At 42.0% G+C, this 16333-nt stretch overlaps 1 protein-coding gene across 1 annotated transcript in view; it reads right to left on the bottom strand.

Moving 5' to 3' along the window:
• scfd2 (sec1 family domain containing 2) overlaps positions 1-16333 on the bottom strand; it is a 108632-nt gene that overhangs the window by 47885 nt on the left and 44414 nt on the right. Inside the window, exon 5 of the mRNA XM_055045791.1 lies at positions 4127-4418. Coding sequence (XP_054901766.1) covers positions 4127-4418 — 292 coding nt within the window. The remainder of the gene's footprint in view (positions 1-4126; positions 4419-16333) is intronic.

Genomic DNA, 16333 nt, shown 5'->3' with positions numbered 1-16333 from the left:
GGGAACTTTGGTCGTCCCCTGGTCCACTGTTCTCTGTCGTAGTGAGTATCTGCACGGGTTCTTGTTTATTCAAACAGAGCAAGAAGTAAAGGAAAGACCAGCAATTAAAAATAATTGCAACTAATTTCATAAGCAAGTGCAACAGGGGAAATATGCTTAATAAAGCAAAATCATTAGGCGAGATTATGCTCCACTTCCCCGGCTGCCGGGTTTCTACTTTGGGGCCTACCAAGAGAGGAGAGGGAGGAGAAATAAGAAGGGGTGAGAAAAGAGATGCAGACATTTAGAAAAAAACAAAGTAGAAACAAAGAGAAGAAAAGTTTAAAAAGTCGGCAGACAGACAGTTGGTGGCAAGAGTTGTGTGTGTGATCCCTTTTCAAGTCCCCTGACTGGCTCATGTTGCTGTGCCAACCCAAACATTCGCATTTGGGGAGGTCTGCTGCAACCCCCTCCCCTTTCTCCCCCGTTTCTTACCCCATGCATACACCACTGACAGGATGAATAACAAACCCGAGGAGTGGCTGACGCAGAAAGAGAAGAACAAGATGAAAAACCACCATGTTTCCCGTTGAAACTCCCCCTCAGCCCCACTCGCTTGTGTAAGCGTACTGACTAAAACACTAGCATCAGCACCAGTTGGGGTTTAAGACTCGAGTCTCACCTCTGCAGAACGACACCCACTCACTTCAAGAGCAAGAGCTATGATTCAGCTTCCTGGCCCTGAAAGCTGTCCAAGTGTGGGGATTTACAAACCTTTGGTTGAGCCTTTCACTCTTACCCCCCAGACCCTCAAAAAAGGAAAAAAAAAGGGAGAATTTAAAAAAACAGGGCTGATGATTGATTCTCCACCAAAAGCTTTACCAGGCCCGACAGGAAGCGCATCTATAAAACAGCTTGAGGACTTTTTTTTGTTTTGTTTTTATTCCAACCAGCATAAATGTAGTTTTTTTCCCACAACTGAGCGAGGAATTAACAGTAACTGCTTGGAGCTATTTACAACCTGCACACATCACACACACCGCAGCGTTGTACCCTGAAGAACCTGGCAGGACCCAATCAGAGCCCGGCTCAGGGAGCAGTCCGGGCTCTTCGTCCAATCCCGTCGTTCGCTCTGGCTGTGCAGCGCCGCCCACAGCCAATCGGGCTCTCCCCACATGTGGTGTCGGCTGTGGAGCGTTTTGGTTTTGGGAGATCATTTCCCAGTCTGCAATAAGCAGAACCATTTTCTTGGATAAATACTCTCGAGCCCTTTAATCACATCCATACTCTGAGACAACAATACGAAGATACAACAGCAAGTTTCACACACTCGGTTATAAACATGCGGCACTGCATTGTAAACCTGGGAACTGTATGCTGAAAATTTTTTGGGGTAGGCTGGGTTTTCCCTCGGTTTTTTTCGGCGTGTAGATGAAAATGCCAAAAAAAAAGTGCCTTTGATTTATCTTGAACTATTCATATGCAGGGAAACCCAAAGTGCTTTATGGGATTTTGAAGTAACGGCTGAGAGAAAGAGCATAAGCATAGAACCGCCGCTGAGAAGAAAAAAATGTTAAAATGCAGATATTAAAGGCACAAGAAAAACATTTCTCACATGCAAAACAGGAGATTTTAGAGGCGATAACCACCAAGTACTGACTGGGGTGGCTGAATATAAATGCCTGCCACACTTTTGAGGTTTGTATTTACATGAAAAGAAAAACAAAACAATTTTGCTCCTTGTTATGTTTGTCCATCACAAACATTTCCAACAGAAAATACTAAAATTAGAGGTTGCAAAGTGATTCAACTCAATGACTTTTGGCACATCACTATACATCTAAAACTAAACTTACCGTCAAGTAAACATTTTGGAAGTGTTTAAGAGGGTAAAAATAACAAATAGTTTTGCTCCATTTTCAGATTTGGATGGAGAGCTGATATAATTTGGAGTTTACGCTAAAGATTTCTAATTGTTTATAAAAGAATATCAAAAACGTATAACATTCTCCAGCTGAAAGGCTCAACATTACAGAGTTGGGCACAAAAAGGACTAAATATTGTTAAATATTTGGTTTGAGATCACAGGGGAATCTTACAGCACTTATTGATCTGCCTGACAAGACATTGCACTGCTGTTAGGAGTAAAGCTAAATAAAAAAGAAAATCAAGCAAATAGCACACCAACATCAGACATTATCGCTGCATTTAGGAAAATGCACTGGATGCAGTGATGCATGCTATAAGATCAGCATTATTTGTGTCTTGCAGGTTGCATAAAAAGAAACAAACAAAAAAACAGCATCTGATTTTGACAAAGAAAAAACTAAGAAAAAAAGCATGGCATAGATGTTAGACTATTTCTTTCTGATATCTTTACAAATTATGTCTCTAAACAGATTAGCGTGACTTTGCTTTATATCCTGTTGTTGCTCTGAAAAGAGTGCGTGATTACTTCACATGTGAAATCAGTAAAAAAGAACCCAGAACAATTGATTACCCGATTAATTCGTTGTTTGATGCGAGTATAGCACACTAAAAAGTGAAATCGTTAATAGAACCCTAAAAGACATGTTGTTTTTGTTGAACCCAGCTCAATAAAATCAAGACGTGAGCACTTTTGTTTTGAAAAGAAGTCTCTTTTATAACCAAGAATGACAACACACATGCGATGTCATGCTTGGTTAACTTCCATTAATGTCTGCATGTTTTTGGGTTGGACTAGGGCATTTCCAGAACCTGATTCTTCTTCCAGTGGGAAACTGCGTTGTGAAATTATCCCACACCTTGGCATTAGTTAAGAACAAAACACTATGAATGTTCCTTTTAAACATGTAAAGTAGACAAAGTTTCTCCAGCTCTCTAAGCAAACAAAAACAGAGCCTGGAAGTCTGAAGAGCAACATTTCCTAAGTTCTCAGATGGAGATGTTTAGCAGACACAGGGTGGGTTGCGCTGTCATGCTTACTTTCCGATATTCTCAAGTTCCCGTATGTCCTTTGGTATTTTGTCCTCTCTGTATATTTTTCTGGTGATTCTGCACCCAGTTTGCAACCCATAGTTCATCCACAGTGCGCTTAAACCTCGAGCCGCTTGCAACAAGCGAAAAGCGGAGGGGGGGAAGAATTTGCAAGAGCGCCCGTTCTCATGGTGACCAACCTCCGTTCGGCGTCTGGTTTTTATTTGACTCCTTTAATTGGGGGGAATGTCACAATCAATGTTTTGCTCTAGATGCTGAGACAGACGACCTCCTCCCCATGTTACTCGAGCCAAAGCGCTCTGTCTGCCACTATAAAACCATCCACACACACACAGACGCGCATGCAAACACACACTTGAATCTTAAAAAGTGCACAAACTGCCAGGTTTCCCCTGACATGTTGTCTTTATTCTGTCTTAAATGCACCTGGCACCCCGTAGCGGGCTTCCTTCCAACAAAGTGTTTATAACAAAGTCAGGTTTTTTATTTTTTCTTTCTTATATGAACCACAACTCTCAGCTTGCCCCTCCGCCCCCCTCGGCCTCCCTCGATCACCAACTGCACCCAGCCAAGTGGAACAGGAAGAGGCAGAGACTTCTCATAGGGGAGAAAAGTGGGAAAGAGAGAGGTCAGCATTCTCTATTAGCGCGCTATGAAGATTTACCAAACCCATATATACAACATGACCCCAGATGTGAAATAAGTGGAAACCGCAGTGTGCTATTTCAGGGCGTGTGCTAAGGTATGGTGCAAGCCCAAACCAAAAGTGGAATTAATTGCGAACTTTACGGCTGGGGGAGGAGAGCTTATGTTAGAGGCTCAAGGTTAAAGATGCTATTACTCTGAGGGAGGTGCGCTGGCTGTGGTGCTGAGGCAGACGGACCATTCATCTTAGGGGCAGGCCTTGATCTGCACTACAGTTCACCAGCCGCTTGGTCAACACATACAGCACCTTGCAAAACAACCCAGACCCAATGAGCTCTTTTCCAATTTGTTTACAGTTTTTCTTTTAATTATGAATGGAAGGAAGGAAAATTATATGTGACTTCAATTGACACTAAATTTTAAATTGTATGATTTGCATTTTTAGCAGGCAGGTCAGGGAGAAAGCTATGGAGCCGATAGTTTGGTAGACTCGGTTTGATTGGGGACCGGTTCGATTGCTCACCGGTGAGGCTTTGGAGCAGCGGGCTGAGCTCCGTCTCCCGGGTGATGACCAGCGTGAGCGCTCCTATCAGCTCGCGCTCCAGCTTCTCCAGCTCCTCCTCCCCGCCGTCCGCGGAGTGCTGCGCCTCCTCAGCCAGCGTGTACAGATAGATCAGGAGGAGGATCAGCTCGTCCGGCCCGCACTCGTCCTGCCCGAGCCTCGACCCTGACGATGGGCTGTCCTCGCCTCCGCGGGGCTTCATTAAGGGCAGCAGCTGCCTCAGCACGGCCGGGAAGTCGCTGTCTCCAAGAGCCTGGGACACGGGGAAACACACGCACACACACACAGATGCGTTTCACGTTAACAATGTGGTCATCATGGAAATGTGAAAGTTAAGGCTGCCCCTGTCAAAACCTTGTCAGCAAAACCAGGTCACAGATTTCATGACAAATTAGGTCTCACACGTAAATCTGGGCAACATCTCCATTAAACATACATCTGCTAATTTTGGCCAGGATGTCTTATTCAGTCTGAATCAATCCAAAGGTTCTTATTTCCAAAATCTGCCTCCTCCTCCCCTTTTTTTTAATAGATATTCATTTGTAAGGAAACAGGAAACGTTTTCTTCCAATAACTTTTTGTGAATGTCATGTTGTTGCAGGTGTTGCTGCAGAGTAAAACAGAGCTGCACTCCACAGCCAGCTCAGTCCTTGGACACTTTAATTGCCTCCTTTAGAATCCCACAGGCCGTTTTCTCAGTGATTTCTTGGATTTGTAGAGAATGGGAATGCTGTTTGCTAATTCCAACATCAACTGAGTCAATAGCAACCTAGAGACACCTTTATTTCCCTTGTAAGATGCTCTGTGGTATTCTCGAGTGGAATACCGCATATGTGTGCCAAATAACAGATTTATTTTGTTAGTATAGTATCATTAACTTAAAATGGATATGCCGTTAAAATACTGATTTCCACAGTCAAATATCAATAAAAGACGTGAATCCAACAACTGTTAACACAAAATGGTGCAAACAAGCTCATGAAGAACTCAGCTCAAATCCAAAGATTTCCATAGTTTTATCTTACACCATGAGAACATGGAGAAAAGGCTTGATTGACCAGTCTGCAGAACGTAGACTGATCTATCGAAATATTCAAATCATGACCTTACAAGTTATTGACTGTAAATCAAAGAGTCTAAACCAAAAACAAGTGTTTCCCATCTGACCTTTACATTTGATCATCCTGCTCAGTGAGCACACCGCACAAAAGGCTCTAGTGGCTGAATCAGGTGTTTAAACACTAAATTATTTATACAAATAGCTATTTGAGTTTTTTTTTTTTTTTTTTTATTAAAAACAACCTTGACATGTTAGCACCAGACTTTCAACAGTAAGGTTGAATGCATCCAAGAAAACTCGTTCTTTAATTCTGTTGAGTTTTTAGTCTTTGTCATTCTGGAAAATATTGGACGTAAAAATGTTGTCAGCCTTTTAGAAATGGCAGAGAGAAGGTGAAGCTCTACACAGCTGCTAATTACGCTACATGCTAATACACCAATGCATGTCATATTGCAAAAACAAAAAAAAAGCCCCTCAGATGTGATGTTTGTTGGGCTAAAATATTTCAAATGCTATGATAACGTCTTACGTTATGAACCTTTAAAACATTGGATGCCCATAAACATATTTTTGGCAAGTCTGTGTTTTTAGGCTGCAAAACTACATTAAAAATCAGACACGTTTTAGTCTCTGTGTGCTGACTGAATTTAGCCAAAACTAAGACAGTGACAGATAGGACTAGTCGGCCCATTTCATCTACCAGAAAAACATTTTAAACATATTTAGATATCAGGGTTAAGAGGTTGACATCTTCACCTTCTAGCTAAAACCCACATTTTTACCTTCGATTAGTTGAATTATAGTCTTTTTGACAAATTTTGCTTGAATATGAACTGTTACAGCCCTGCATGCCCACCCACTAACACTAACCAAGTTCCTAAAGCTGAAAACAGTTGTGGTGACATCATGATGATGAGAAAGATGGAAAAAATGATAAAAATCTGGGATAGTTGAAGCCAATACTGTTGTTACAATCGTAAATATTATTGTCATTTCCTGATTACGTGCTCTAAAAAAAACAAAAAAACAAACAAACAAAAAAAAACCCAGTTGATTAAATTTAAACTCAAAAGAGAAAAGTAATTTTTCTGACCTAATTTCCCACAATGCAACTTACCCTAAGAACTTCGGATTTCCGCATGTGCCATGTATAGAGTGAGGTTGATATCAGTTCATATAACAAAGTAACAGGCAAATGCTCATGTAGATTAAATGTTTATTTCAATAAATTCAACAAAATACAACTATATAAACCTTTGACTTGTGCATGACATCATTGTTCCATTTGCTAATTTTACAGCTTCACTTGGTTTCCTTCGTGTGTTTAATTTTCTTGGAAACCCTCTGTATCCCAAACACTGCGCACTTCTGCACAAATGCTTACGGACCTATGATTCGGGGCAAAGTTGAGGTGCAGCGGCCTGTTTTTGTGATTCTGCAGGTCTAAGTAGTCGGGAACGCAATGTGGCTGAATGGGGCTCTGGTCCAACAAGCAATAGATCACAAGATCCTTCACAGGCCACTGGCCACTCTTACAGCAAGGGTGAGCTCATACACCAATAAACAAGGGCGTGGACCTAATCTGTCTGATGAAAAACATGAAGCTCAAATGAAAGAATGACCGGAGAATAGAAAAATAGGCAGCAGGCTGACCAAGTGATGTGAAATGTGAATAATGAAACTCAGAGGAAATAGCACCAAAACAGATACGACACATAGACAGACTGCCGATAGCAGTAAGGAAACAATTTCTGAGAGCTTAATGGTCAGCTTGTGTTGGAAGGGGCTTCAAAATGTCTCTTTAGTACGTTTTATTTAGACGCGGGTTTGCTCTGTGACGAGCTCTGTGGTCCCTCTCATCAAGACAAACAGGCTCACAGAATGACAGGCTGCTGATGATGTTGTTGTGGTTGGCTACTACGTTTGATCCAGAGGGACTCGGCACCGAGCCAAAGATGCAACACAGTCCAGCCAAACCCCCAGAACGCCCCGACTGCTCCACAGGGGTACTGGATATTGACTGCTAATGTATGATTCTGAATAAAGTTAACACCATACTAACTTCTTGACATTTATCTCATGCTCGAATAATCGATCAGCGAAGCGTCTCTGGGAGGTGTTTCTGCCGTTACGCTCAACCCCAACTAGGCCTCTCCCCCACCTCGGGCTCCAGCCAACCACTTGCCCTCTGGGACTCTTCAAACACAATCTCACCACACATTTTTCTTTTTAAGCGTTGTGAAATCGAATACCTCTCCAAGTTGTGCTCGTCGCAGTTGCCAAATAATGTTTGGGATCTTTTGCCTCGCTCGTTTCTGCGGGCAGACGGCGAAGGGGAGAGAAAAAACAAAACGTTAGCGGCTGTTTCAACGGTGAGATGCTGAGCACGGTGCTTTTCCCCCCATCTCCTCTTTCATTCATCCATCCCAATCATGTCTGTCTGAGCACATTTTGGAGGACGATTATTTGATCCTTAAGCGTGCCATGGTCGGCAAACAGCATCGTCGTTTCAGAAAGCTCTGTTTGCCGTGCAGCTTTAGCATCAGACGCTGTCAGCGTGGGGCAACAATGACAAAGAAAGTTGAAAGGGGGGAGATCTGGAGGGACTCATTTGTCAGAAATTACTTCACTGCAGAGCTGGGCTCGTGTTACCTTTTGGACCTCTTTGCACACAAAGAGTATGTTCTCAGTGTTAGAAAGCCTAGTTCCTTGAGCCTTTACTCTTGACTTATTAACTTTGTTGTGACCTCCAAGGTTTTTGGCTGCAATCCCTTCCCAGAAACCATTATCTACCATGACAGTCCATTACATGGTATTGACACAAAGTGAACTGTGGGCATTTTCATAGGGTCCACCTATTTAACTGCATGACTTTGCTGAAATGAGCCATTATTATGATCTCTAAACATGAGTTTGAGACAAGGGAGGAAATATGTTATTTAGTTGCCATTATTTGCTTAATTAGTCAACTAATAAAGACTGGTCATTGTGCTTACAGATGCCTTTTGCTTATTAAAGTATGGCAGAAGTTTCCACCACTTTAAAGCAACACTATGCAACTTTCATAAACAATTTTCTTTTCTTTTTTTTTTTACACATTTGTTAAAATTTTCTCTTTGTTGTGACACTATAGTAAGAGATAATGTGTTCAAATTTGAATTTTTTTGCCTGCTCCAAGTGCGCTCATTGAGCAGCAATTGCAGAAATACAAATCCAGTCAGAAATGACCAATCAGAGCCAGGAGGAGGAGAGTCTTAGCTTTGCCCATCAAACTTATTTTGATGGTACGCACCACTCACATGCTTGCTCTCTGCTATGCTGCAGCTTCTCCCTGTCTGTGAATGCTCAGACTAGTCAGCACAGCCACTAATGACGGCGAATAAATGGTTTTCCTGGAACGGTAATGTTTCACCGCCATTAGGGCGCTGAGCAGCACGTACACAGGTTTAATTGACAGCACTAAGACCTTGCTTCTGACCTGGAGCGATGCATCCTTGCAGAACGCTGGCGTAGCACCATTTTTGGCACCCAGCAGATTTTAATGACAATGAAGCTAGCATCTGACTTTTAGTTTCCTATCACCATATAACTAAATGGCTTTTTAGCAAACTCTGGCCTGCATTTGATCACCTCTGGTTTAAAATTTAAATAACTTAGATTGATCAAAACTGCACCAACTTATTCTATATCAGGTGGACTTTTTATCTTTACTTAAACAACAAAAGGAAGAATATTTGTGAGCTTTATGCACTAAGTGATTCGATAATTCACTGAATGAACATGTCTTCTTTTGAAGCCAAAGTGATCTGAGCCATCGCGTTTCTGTCCAACAACTCATTAGAGCCTCTCAGAGGGGAGACAGAGCTGACCCTTAGCGCTGGAGGAGGGTGGCATATTTCCGAAGGTTCACAGTGTTCAGTCTTGTGTCATTCATCTTGAATCGCCTTCTACAAAAAGCACCATACTGTGCTTTGCCAAACTCTGTGCACTGTACAGTCTGTGTACAGTGCGGTATGTGCGCATTTTTTTTTTCACGTGCTGGAGGAAGCATTGAGCGCAACTGGGTCCCTTCAAGAGGTCTATAAAAGCTGCTGTCAGCCGCATGTCATGGCGCCAGAACAGGAAATGGAAGTCTTTGCTCCAGAACTGAGACTCTGTGCCGAGGGAAGCCGAGAGAGAAAGCAACCCCAGCGCTGAACTCAACCGCACCCGACTCGCGATGCTGGTGAACAGGCATGGCTCTGATCAGGACGGATGGGGAAGCAGATTGCTAAATTTGGTATTTTGGAGAAACGAACACAATATCGCATGTTTACGCTGGATCCAATTAACGCGCAACTGTATGGAGTGTAAGCAATCATAAAATGTGGCATTTGGTTAATCACAAACAATCTCACTTCAACAAACTGAAGTGTTTATCGTGTTTTGCTCAATTTGACATCTTATTTTGATGGTTTACTTTTCATAATGCTGTTATAAGATTGTCATAACAAATATATAGAATAGAAAATCTAATTTATATATTCCAACTCTGTCTTTTCATGGAATTTTTTTCTAATCTAACCTGTATGAAACATTTTGCTATTGTTAATACATGACCACTTCTGTAAGTTATAAATAAAACACCTCTAAACTTCCACACTAGATATAACATCTAAATCCAGAATTCAGGGAGCAGTGCAGGTTCCTGCCATAATAGCAGGAAACCAACATTATTATTTTAACAATTACAGGATGCACTGACCATGTAGCCCAATGCTAATGTGACCATTAAGCACAATTACGCCATATGAGCGGTATTACTCGGTCAAACAAATGCTAATTTTGGGTACTTCAATTACTAGAGGACAACAACACTGCTTTAAATAACTAAGTTTTCAGAGGAAAATCTAACTTTGCATAACCTACAGAAGTCCTCTTTGTTCCCCGAAAAGGCCGACTCTGAAACGCGCCAGCAGGTTATTAATGGAAACCTGAGGAGCCGCTGGTTCTCTCCTGCGCAGCGTTCTGGTTCAAATCTGTGTGCAAGTGATTGACAGATCTTCGCTTGGCAATTCCAACCAACCCTGGGCTCCATAAGGGCTCCATCTCACCCAATCGAAGGCCCGGGCCAAAACCCCGCCTCTGCCCGGCTCAACAGGAAACCAGCTCCAGATGCAACCCCTGGAGGAAGGTGAGTGTTTGAGACGGAGTGCAGTGCGCTAACCAGAAGCAGGCCTTGCTTGTGTTAACGTTGCTCACTGCCTGCACAATGAACCCCTTTTCTGGGTCCTGTGTGGGGGGGGGGGGGGGGGGGGGCTAGGAGGAGGACGAGATGGGTACCGGAGGTCCAGGTTTGTCAGAGAGTAAGAACAACACTGGACGCAGATTTGCTCTTGTTGACCGAAAGTCTCTCCTCGAACATGATTCAAGGCGAATGCATCCCTTTACATTTGTCATAGCAACCTTAAAAAAAAAAAAGTTTCTCACATTCCTTTGGAAGCACACATGTGCTTCATTTTCAAATATATAATCACATCCAATTTGCACTCACAACTAACAACATGCAAAGCTGGAAGGCACACAGGCAAACTTCTAAGAAGCACGATCCATAAATTTTTAAGCCAGAAGACAGCAACTAAGAATCAACTCTAAATCATGTTCAGCAAGCTCGCTATTGATTTGTCGTAAAGCAGCTGGAAGACAAACAACTAATGTGCTCAGACTCGGGGAAGCTGGCAGAATTCTGAACACGTAAACAACACCAGAACCGAGAATTAGAGAAAAATAAAAGTAAAAATCACAGCAGATTTTCCAGACGTGCTGTTAATGAGCGCGGCTCATCTTCTCCTCCGGGAGTAACGGGGGGGAGAACACCATCTCACATGGACAGGATCCCAGCGGAGGAGGCACATGTTCAGCGTTACCTGCAGTGGTGACGGGGACAAATCCGACAACGGGGCCCGCCGGGAAATTTCTGTTTATCAGAAGAGCGGATATTTGCCTCAAGATGAGCGAGAGTCGGAAAAAAAGAAGAAGAAGAAGAAGAAAAAAGAACCTGGTCTATCTCTGGGTTCCTTTAAACAGCTATTATTCTATCTTGTGTGAAAAGACTGCAAGTCTTTATGGAGAATGTCGGAAACGTGACTGTAAACACAAAAAAGGAGATAACCTGCTCTGGTGAGCGTTCGAATCCAATAAATAAAAGTTATTAACTCGCTGTGATTCATTCTTGTAACATCGGCGTTTCTACAGAAGACCACGACTTTTGTCAGAGGGACATTAGATTTCCTGACAGCATTTTGTCACATAGCCACATAGTGATGGTTCTGATACAAATGCAGGAAAAACTTTTCAGATTCATATTTGTAATATATTAAATGACCTCTATCCTCTGCTATGGGCTTATACACTTCACTGCACGCCTGGACGATGGACCGAAACTTAAACGACAGCAAGAGGTAGAGCTGGTCGAGGAGGAATAGGAGCAGCTCAAAAAGAAATGAGTCATCAACAGTTTGGCAACACATTGAGTTCAGTAAACACTTTGGAAGTTTAGTGATTTTGAACTTCTAAATATGTTCAGCTGTGGTTGTTTGTTCAATAAGTCCCAAGAACTAAAAGCAGACATTTATTTGCAGGTGCTGTGGTTTCGTAATCTATTGAAGTGGAAATATAACAGTAGTTATGAAAATCTGGTCCAGGAGAGTCAAACCTCAATATAACTGCGAAGTGTTTATCCCGGCCAGTCGCATTCTGTTAAGAGTAATTAATTGAATCCTCTTTTACGGTGAGGAAACCGCCACCATCTGCAGATTAAGTCGACAGTTTTGACTGAAAGTAGCATCGGCAGGAGTTTGTTTGTTATTACACTTAATGATACTGCGAGCGACCGCAGGCATTGCCAAAACACACCACGACTAGAACCCTACGGATTGCACCTTTGGCGTGTGTCGTCGCTCGCCTTCTTCGACCTCTTTCTCACCAAGACAACCTGATGACTAAGCGGAATCGCCTCTCGTTCAGAAGAAACGGGAACTTCTTATTACAACAAATCTATTAGCACCCTGCAACACGAGGCGTCTGCAGTGTGACCGCTTTTCTGACTTGTCTGTCAGTCAGTCAACTCTTCCATGTCTGCAATGGGAGAAACCCACACTGAAAATAACACGCTGGAGTCAGAATAACAACACAACAAAGACACAAGAGGATCCAAATTGTCGGAAGGCTAAAGATTTACAGCGGCGCACAGAAACTTCTCGCGGAGCAAGTGAAAATACGTGCAAACTGCAAAAAAAAAAAAAAACTAAAAAACCCATCTAAATATCTTAAAAAATGTGAAACACTGACAGACTGTATAGCACAAAGCTCTCTTTTTCACATCAGGCTATACTGGGTAAAAATTTTTTTCCTTATGTTCTTATTACCATGTTATTGAGTATTTTGGCTCATATGAGGAAATCATTAATGATGTAATTTTAGGTACAAAGGGACAACTCAAAGTTGAAACCTTATAAACTTCACAGGGTGATGGTTTTAGTCAAAATAGAAATGAGACAAAAATCCTTGTTTTAAATGAAGCCTACGTTATCAATTAGCATCTGCAAAAGTATTCAACGTTTTGTCACGTTACCTCAATGAGGATTGCAGAATTGTAAACTGGGAGCAGAATGATACACAGTTTTTTTTATACTTAATCAAATGAATGAGATCAAGTGTCTTCAAAACCTTCTTGATGAACAGAGTCCATCTGTGTGTAATCTAATATCAGAGTAAATCTGAGGAGCTTGTGAGAGAGCTGAGCATCACAAAGACTGAGGACGACTTCAGATAAGTCAGGAGTGAAGTTGCAGAGAAGTTTATCCCAAACTTTGAGCAATAATCAGAGGAATAGCTAGCAGGTCGATGACAACTTTGGGGGAGCAGCTGAGATCAAAGCTCAGGTGGGAGGATCTGTTCAAAGGAGACGCATTTTATACCAAAAAGCAAAGGCTGCGAGAAATTTCTGTGTAAAGTCTGTTTATACAGACTTTACACAGAAAGTGTAAAGTCTGGAGACAGCAAAGGAGACAGCAAACCTTTGGAAGAAGGAAGATGACACCAAAATTGAAAGGTCATGCTGTAGGGATGATACTCTTCAGCAGGGAGGGCGAACTTGGGAAGAGTTGAGAAGAAGATGGAGGAAGTTAAATACAAGCTAATCTAGGTAGACAACTTGTGAAAGACCGAAAAGCCTTAAGACTGGAGAGAAATGTAATTATCCAGCATGATGATGACTTGAAACATGAAGCCAGAGCAGCAATAGCAAGGTTTAAACCAAACTTCATGAGCTAGAATGGCCTAGTCAAAGCCCACACCTAAATTCATAAAGAAAACTTGAAATTTATTCAATCTGAGCTTGAGCTATTTTGCAAAGACGGCAAGGAGAGAATAAGATAAATACATCACAGCAAACTTTTTGTCAACAATTAAAAGATTCCTTCCACTTTCATAAATCTGCACTATTCCATGTTTGTCTGTAACGAAAATATCCCTTTGAATTAAATTGGATCTTGTGATCGTAAGATGACAAAATGTGAAAACCTTGTAAGATGAATTGACAACTCTTGTCAAAGTACTGTAGACTGGGCACCCAGAGAGAGACAGAGAGAGAGACCGTTAAAGATCAGCTCGCTAGAAATTAAACAGGACCCGGCCTCTCTGTCCGTACATGAAACAGCGTGAACATCAATCCTCTGCTCGTCCACCTTTCATCCCCCTTTAATCCGCCGTCTCCTCTCACATCTCCCCGTCTTTTATCTGCCTTTTACTTCCTCTTGCGCTCTGTGTGTCAAAACTTGGTTTGGCTCGGAGCGCCGAGGGCTGTAATTTGGAGGCGACTCGGGACCCAATCAGAGAAACAAACAGACAGTCCACGCACTCCACCCTGCCACCACCAGCGAGCCACACGCTGGTCACTGCGGCTGGATCCTGTCTGCCTGGCACACGACACGCTGCCTGCTTATCTCGCGTCAGCCGAGACCCGCAGATCCGTCCAAATGTAGCCGCGTGAGAGGACGGACGGGGGTGGGAGCAAACAAAAACTTTTAATTGAAAAATTAGCATCTGAGCCGCAACCCAAGTGCTTGGAGACATTAGCCGATTAATGAGGCTGTGTTTTGCTGCATAGACTCTAACGGATAATAGTGTAATTCACCAGATGAGAGCTGCTCTGCAGCTGCAAACCCTTGGGTCGAATAAAGTCTCCGTCTCTATTTCCCCACACTTGGCCAATCGGAATCATGCATGCAAGGATGCCTCCACGCCCCTAGAGCAGCTAAATGGTATATATTGACTAAGGAGGCACCAAGTGGGGAGGAGGCTTCCTGAAGTAAACAGCTGACGGAGAAAATAAGCAGAAATCTGAAAGGAAATGTTTAAAAACAAAGATTTTAGGGCTTCTACAGCTCTCACCAATTCAAAATGAGGACTTTTTAAAACCTCTAAGCTTTAAACTGTGAATGAAATTTAAGACCAACTGAAACGCACAGATCAGACGCAGCATCGTATGGGTTGGCAAGAGAAGTGGGGTGGTGATGAAGACAAACATCGTCCACTCACCCATGACGGACACAAAAAGCTAGCAACCGAGTTAGTTAGCCATCAAGGGTATGTCAGCAGCTAGTTAGCGGTAGCTTCAACTGCCTGGAGTCACAGAACGCAACGAAGAAGTCTAGGTGTGATTCAAATATTTCTCTGATGTGAGAAAAATAAACTACGTAGAATATATGAGATAAAATAGTCCTGCCACAAATTTAAGACGTGATAATGTGTTTAAGGCCATCTTTCATTTTTCTGATGAGTTTAAGACTTTTTAAAGATGCACAGACACCCTGTATTTCCAACAATTTACAGTGCTCCACATATTTCTCAAGATTTTCAGAAAATTTGTCTTTGGACATTTTGCTGTATTTTGACATTTTCTGCCCAGTACATGAACCCGACCATAAAAATAAACGCTGTACTGTGGGAGAACTGAGATGTTTAGCCTCCTTTACAAAAAAAACATCAAATTGTTTAGCCTTGAAATTGGATTTTTTTTTTTTCATCAACTGAAAATATCAGACACGTAATCAGCAAACAGTTCTATAGACTTTGTGGCAGATAGTCAGCTGGTGATCGGAAGCAAATCTTAGTTCAATTGAATGGCAATCGGTTGGTCAGAAACTAAAAAGAAAAAAAACAACTTTTTACCAAACAGTGAGCCCGCCAAACCTGGGCAACAAAGGCTTTTCAGCATGATCGATGACACGGAGGGATGAAAGCAAAGTCAGACATTTTTCTACAAATCTTGTGTTATTACAAAGAAACCACGGTTGAATGTAAAATATCTCAAAGGTAATTGTTTTTTCTGTATAAGTACGGAAAGAGGAAGAGAGAGGGAGCAGCTAACAAGAAGGGTGAATGAAGGACATTTTTATCCTTTTACACTTCCTACTTCTGTTGGCTTTGGGAGTTTTAGTTGTCCATCAGAGTCCAGAGGGATCTCATGTCTTCAAGAGTCAGTTTTCTGAATGTCTGAACATGATAATTCACTAACAGGTTTCTAATGACAAGCTGAGGAGGTAGCACACCTAAAACCTGCAGAACTGGAGTTGGACACTTGAGGTCAAGGGAATAAACGGAGGGGCTTGTATTTACAATGTTCAATCCTGACTGATCTTGAAAATAATATTTTCTAAAGCCAAATGAGTAATTATTTCATTTTTGCTTTAAATTTTTTGCTTGTTTACAACTGTGTTCTCTAACACAGACAGTGTGGCTTTGCCTCTGCTTCTCGAAGTTAAAACAAAGTTTCTTATTGCAGGTAACTAGACCGCCCAAAAACTGGAAGTCAGTGAAATCTCCTTTTATAATTAAGTAAATAAGGAGAAAAAAAGTTTCCTTTTTTGATAAACTGCTTTCAACTAAAAAACAATTTTGATTCAGTTTCCTGTTTTGCTCAGACAAATGTTTATCCCTCGACTTCATGGCCATTTTTAATGCACGAATGAGTCGCAGACATGAGATGAATGGCTTAGCGAGGAGGACCTGGCTGAAAAATTGCTTAAGTTTGACGAAAATTATTGATCAAGTCCACTTTCCTGGGA

This window comes from Poeciliopsis prolifica, unplaced genomic scaffold (genome assembly GCF_027474105.1).
Source record: "Poeciliopsis prolifica strain line A6 unplaced genomic scaffold, Auburn_PproV2 SCAFFOLD002, whole genome shotgun sequence".
Taxonomy (NCBI): Eukaryota; Metazoa; Chordata; class Actinopteri; order Cyprinodontiformes; family Poeciliidae; genus Poeciliopsis; species Poeciliopsis prolifica.
The sequence above is the reverse complement of the archived record's forward strand: the minus strand, read 5'-3'. Positions and strand labels throughout refer to the sequence as shown.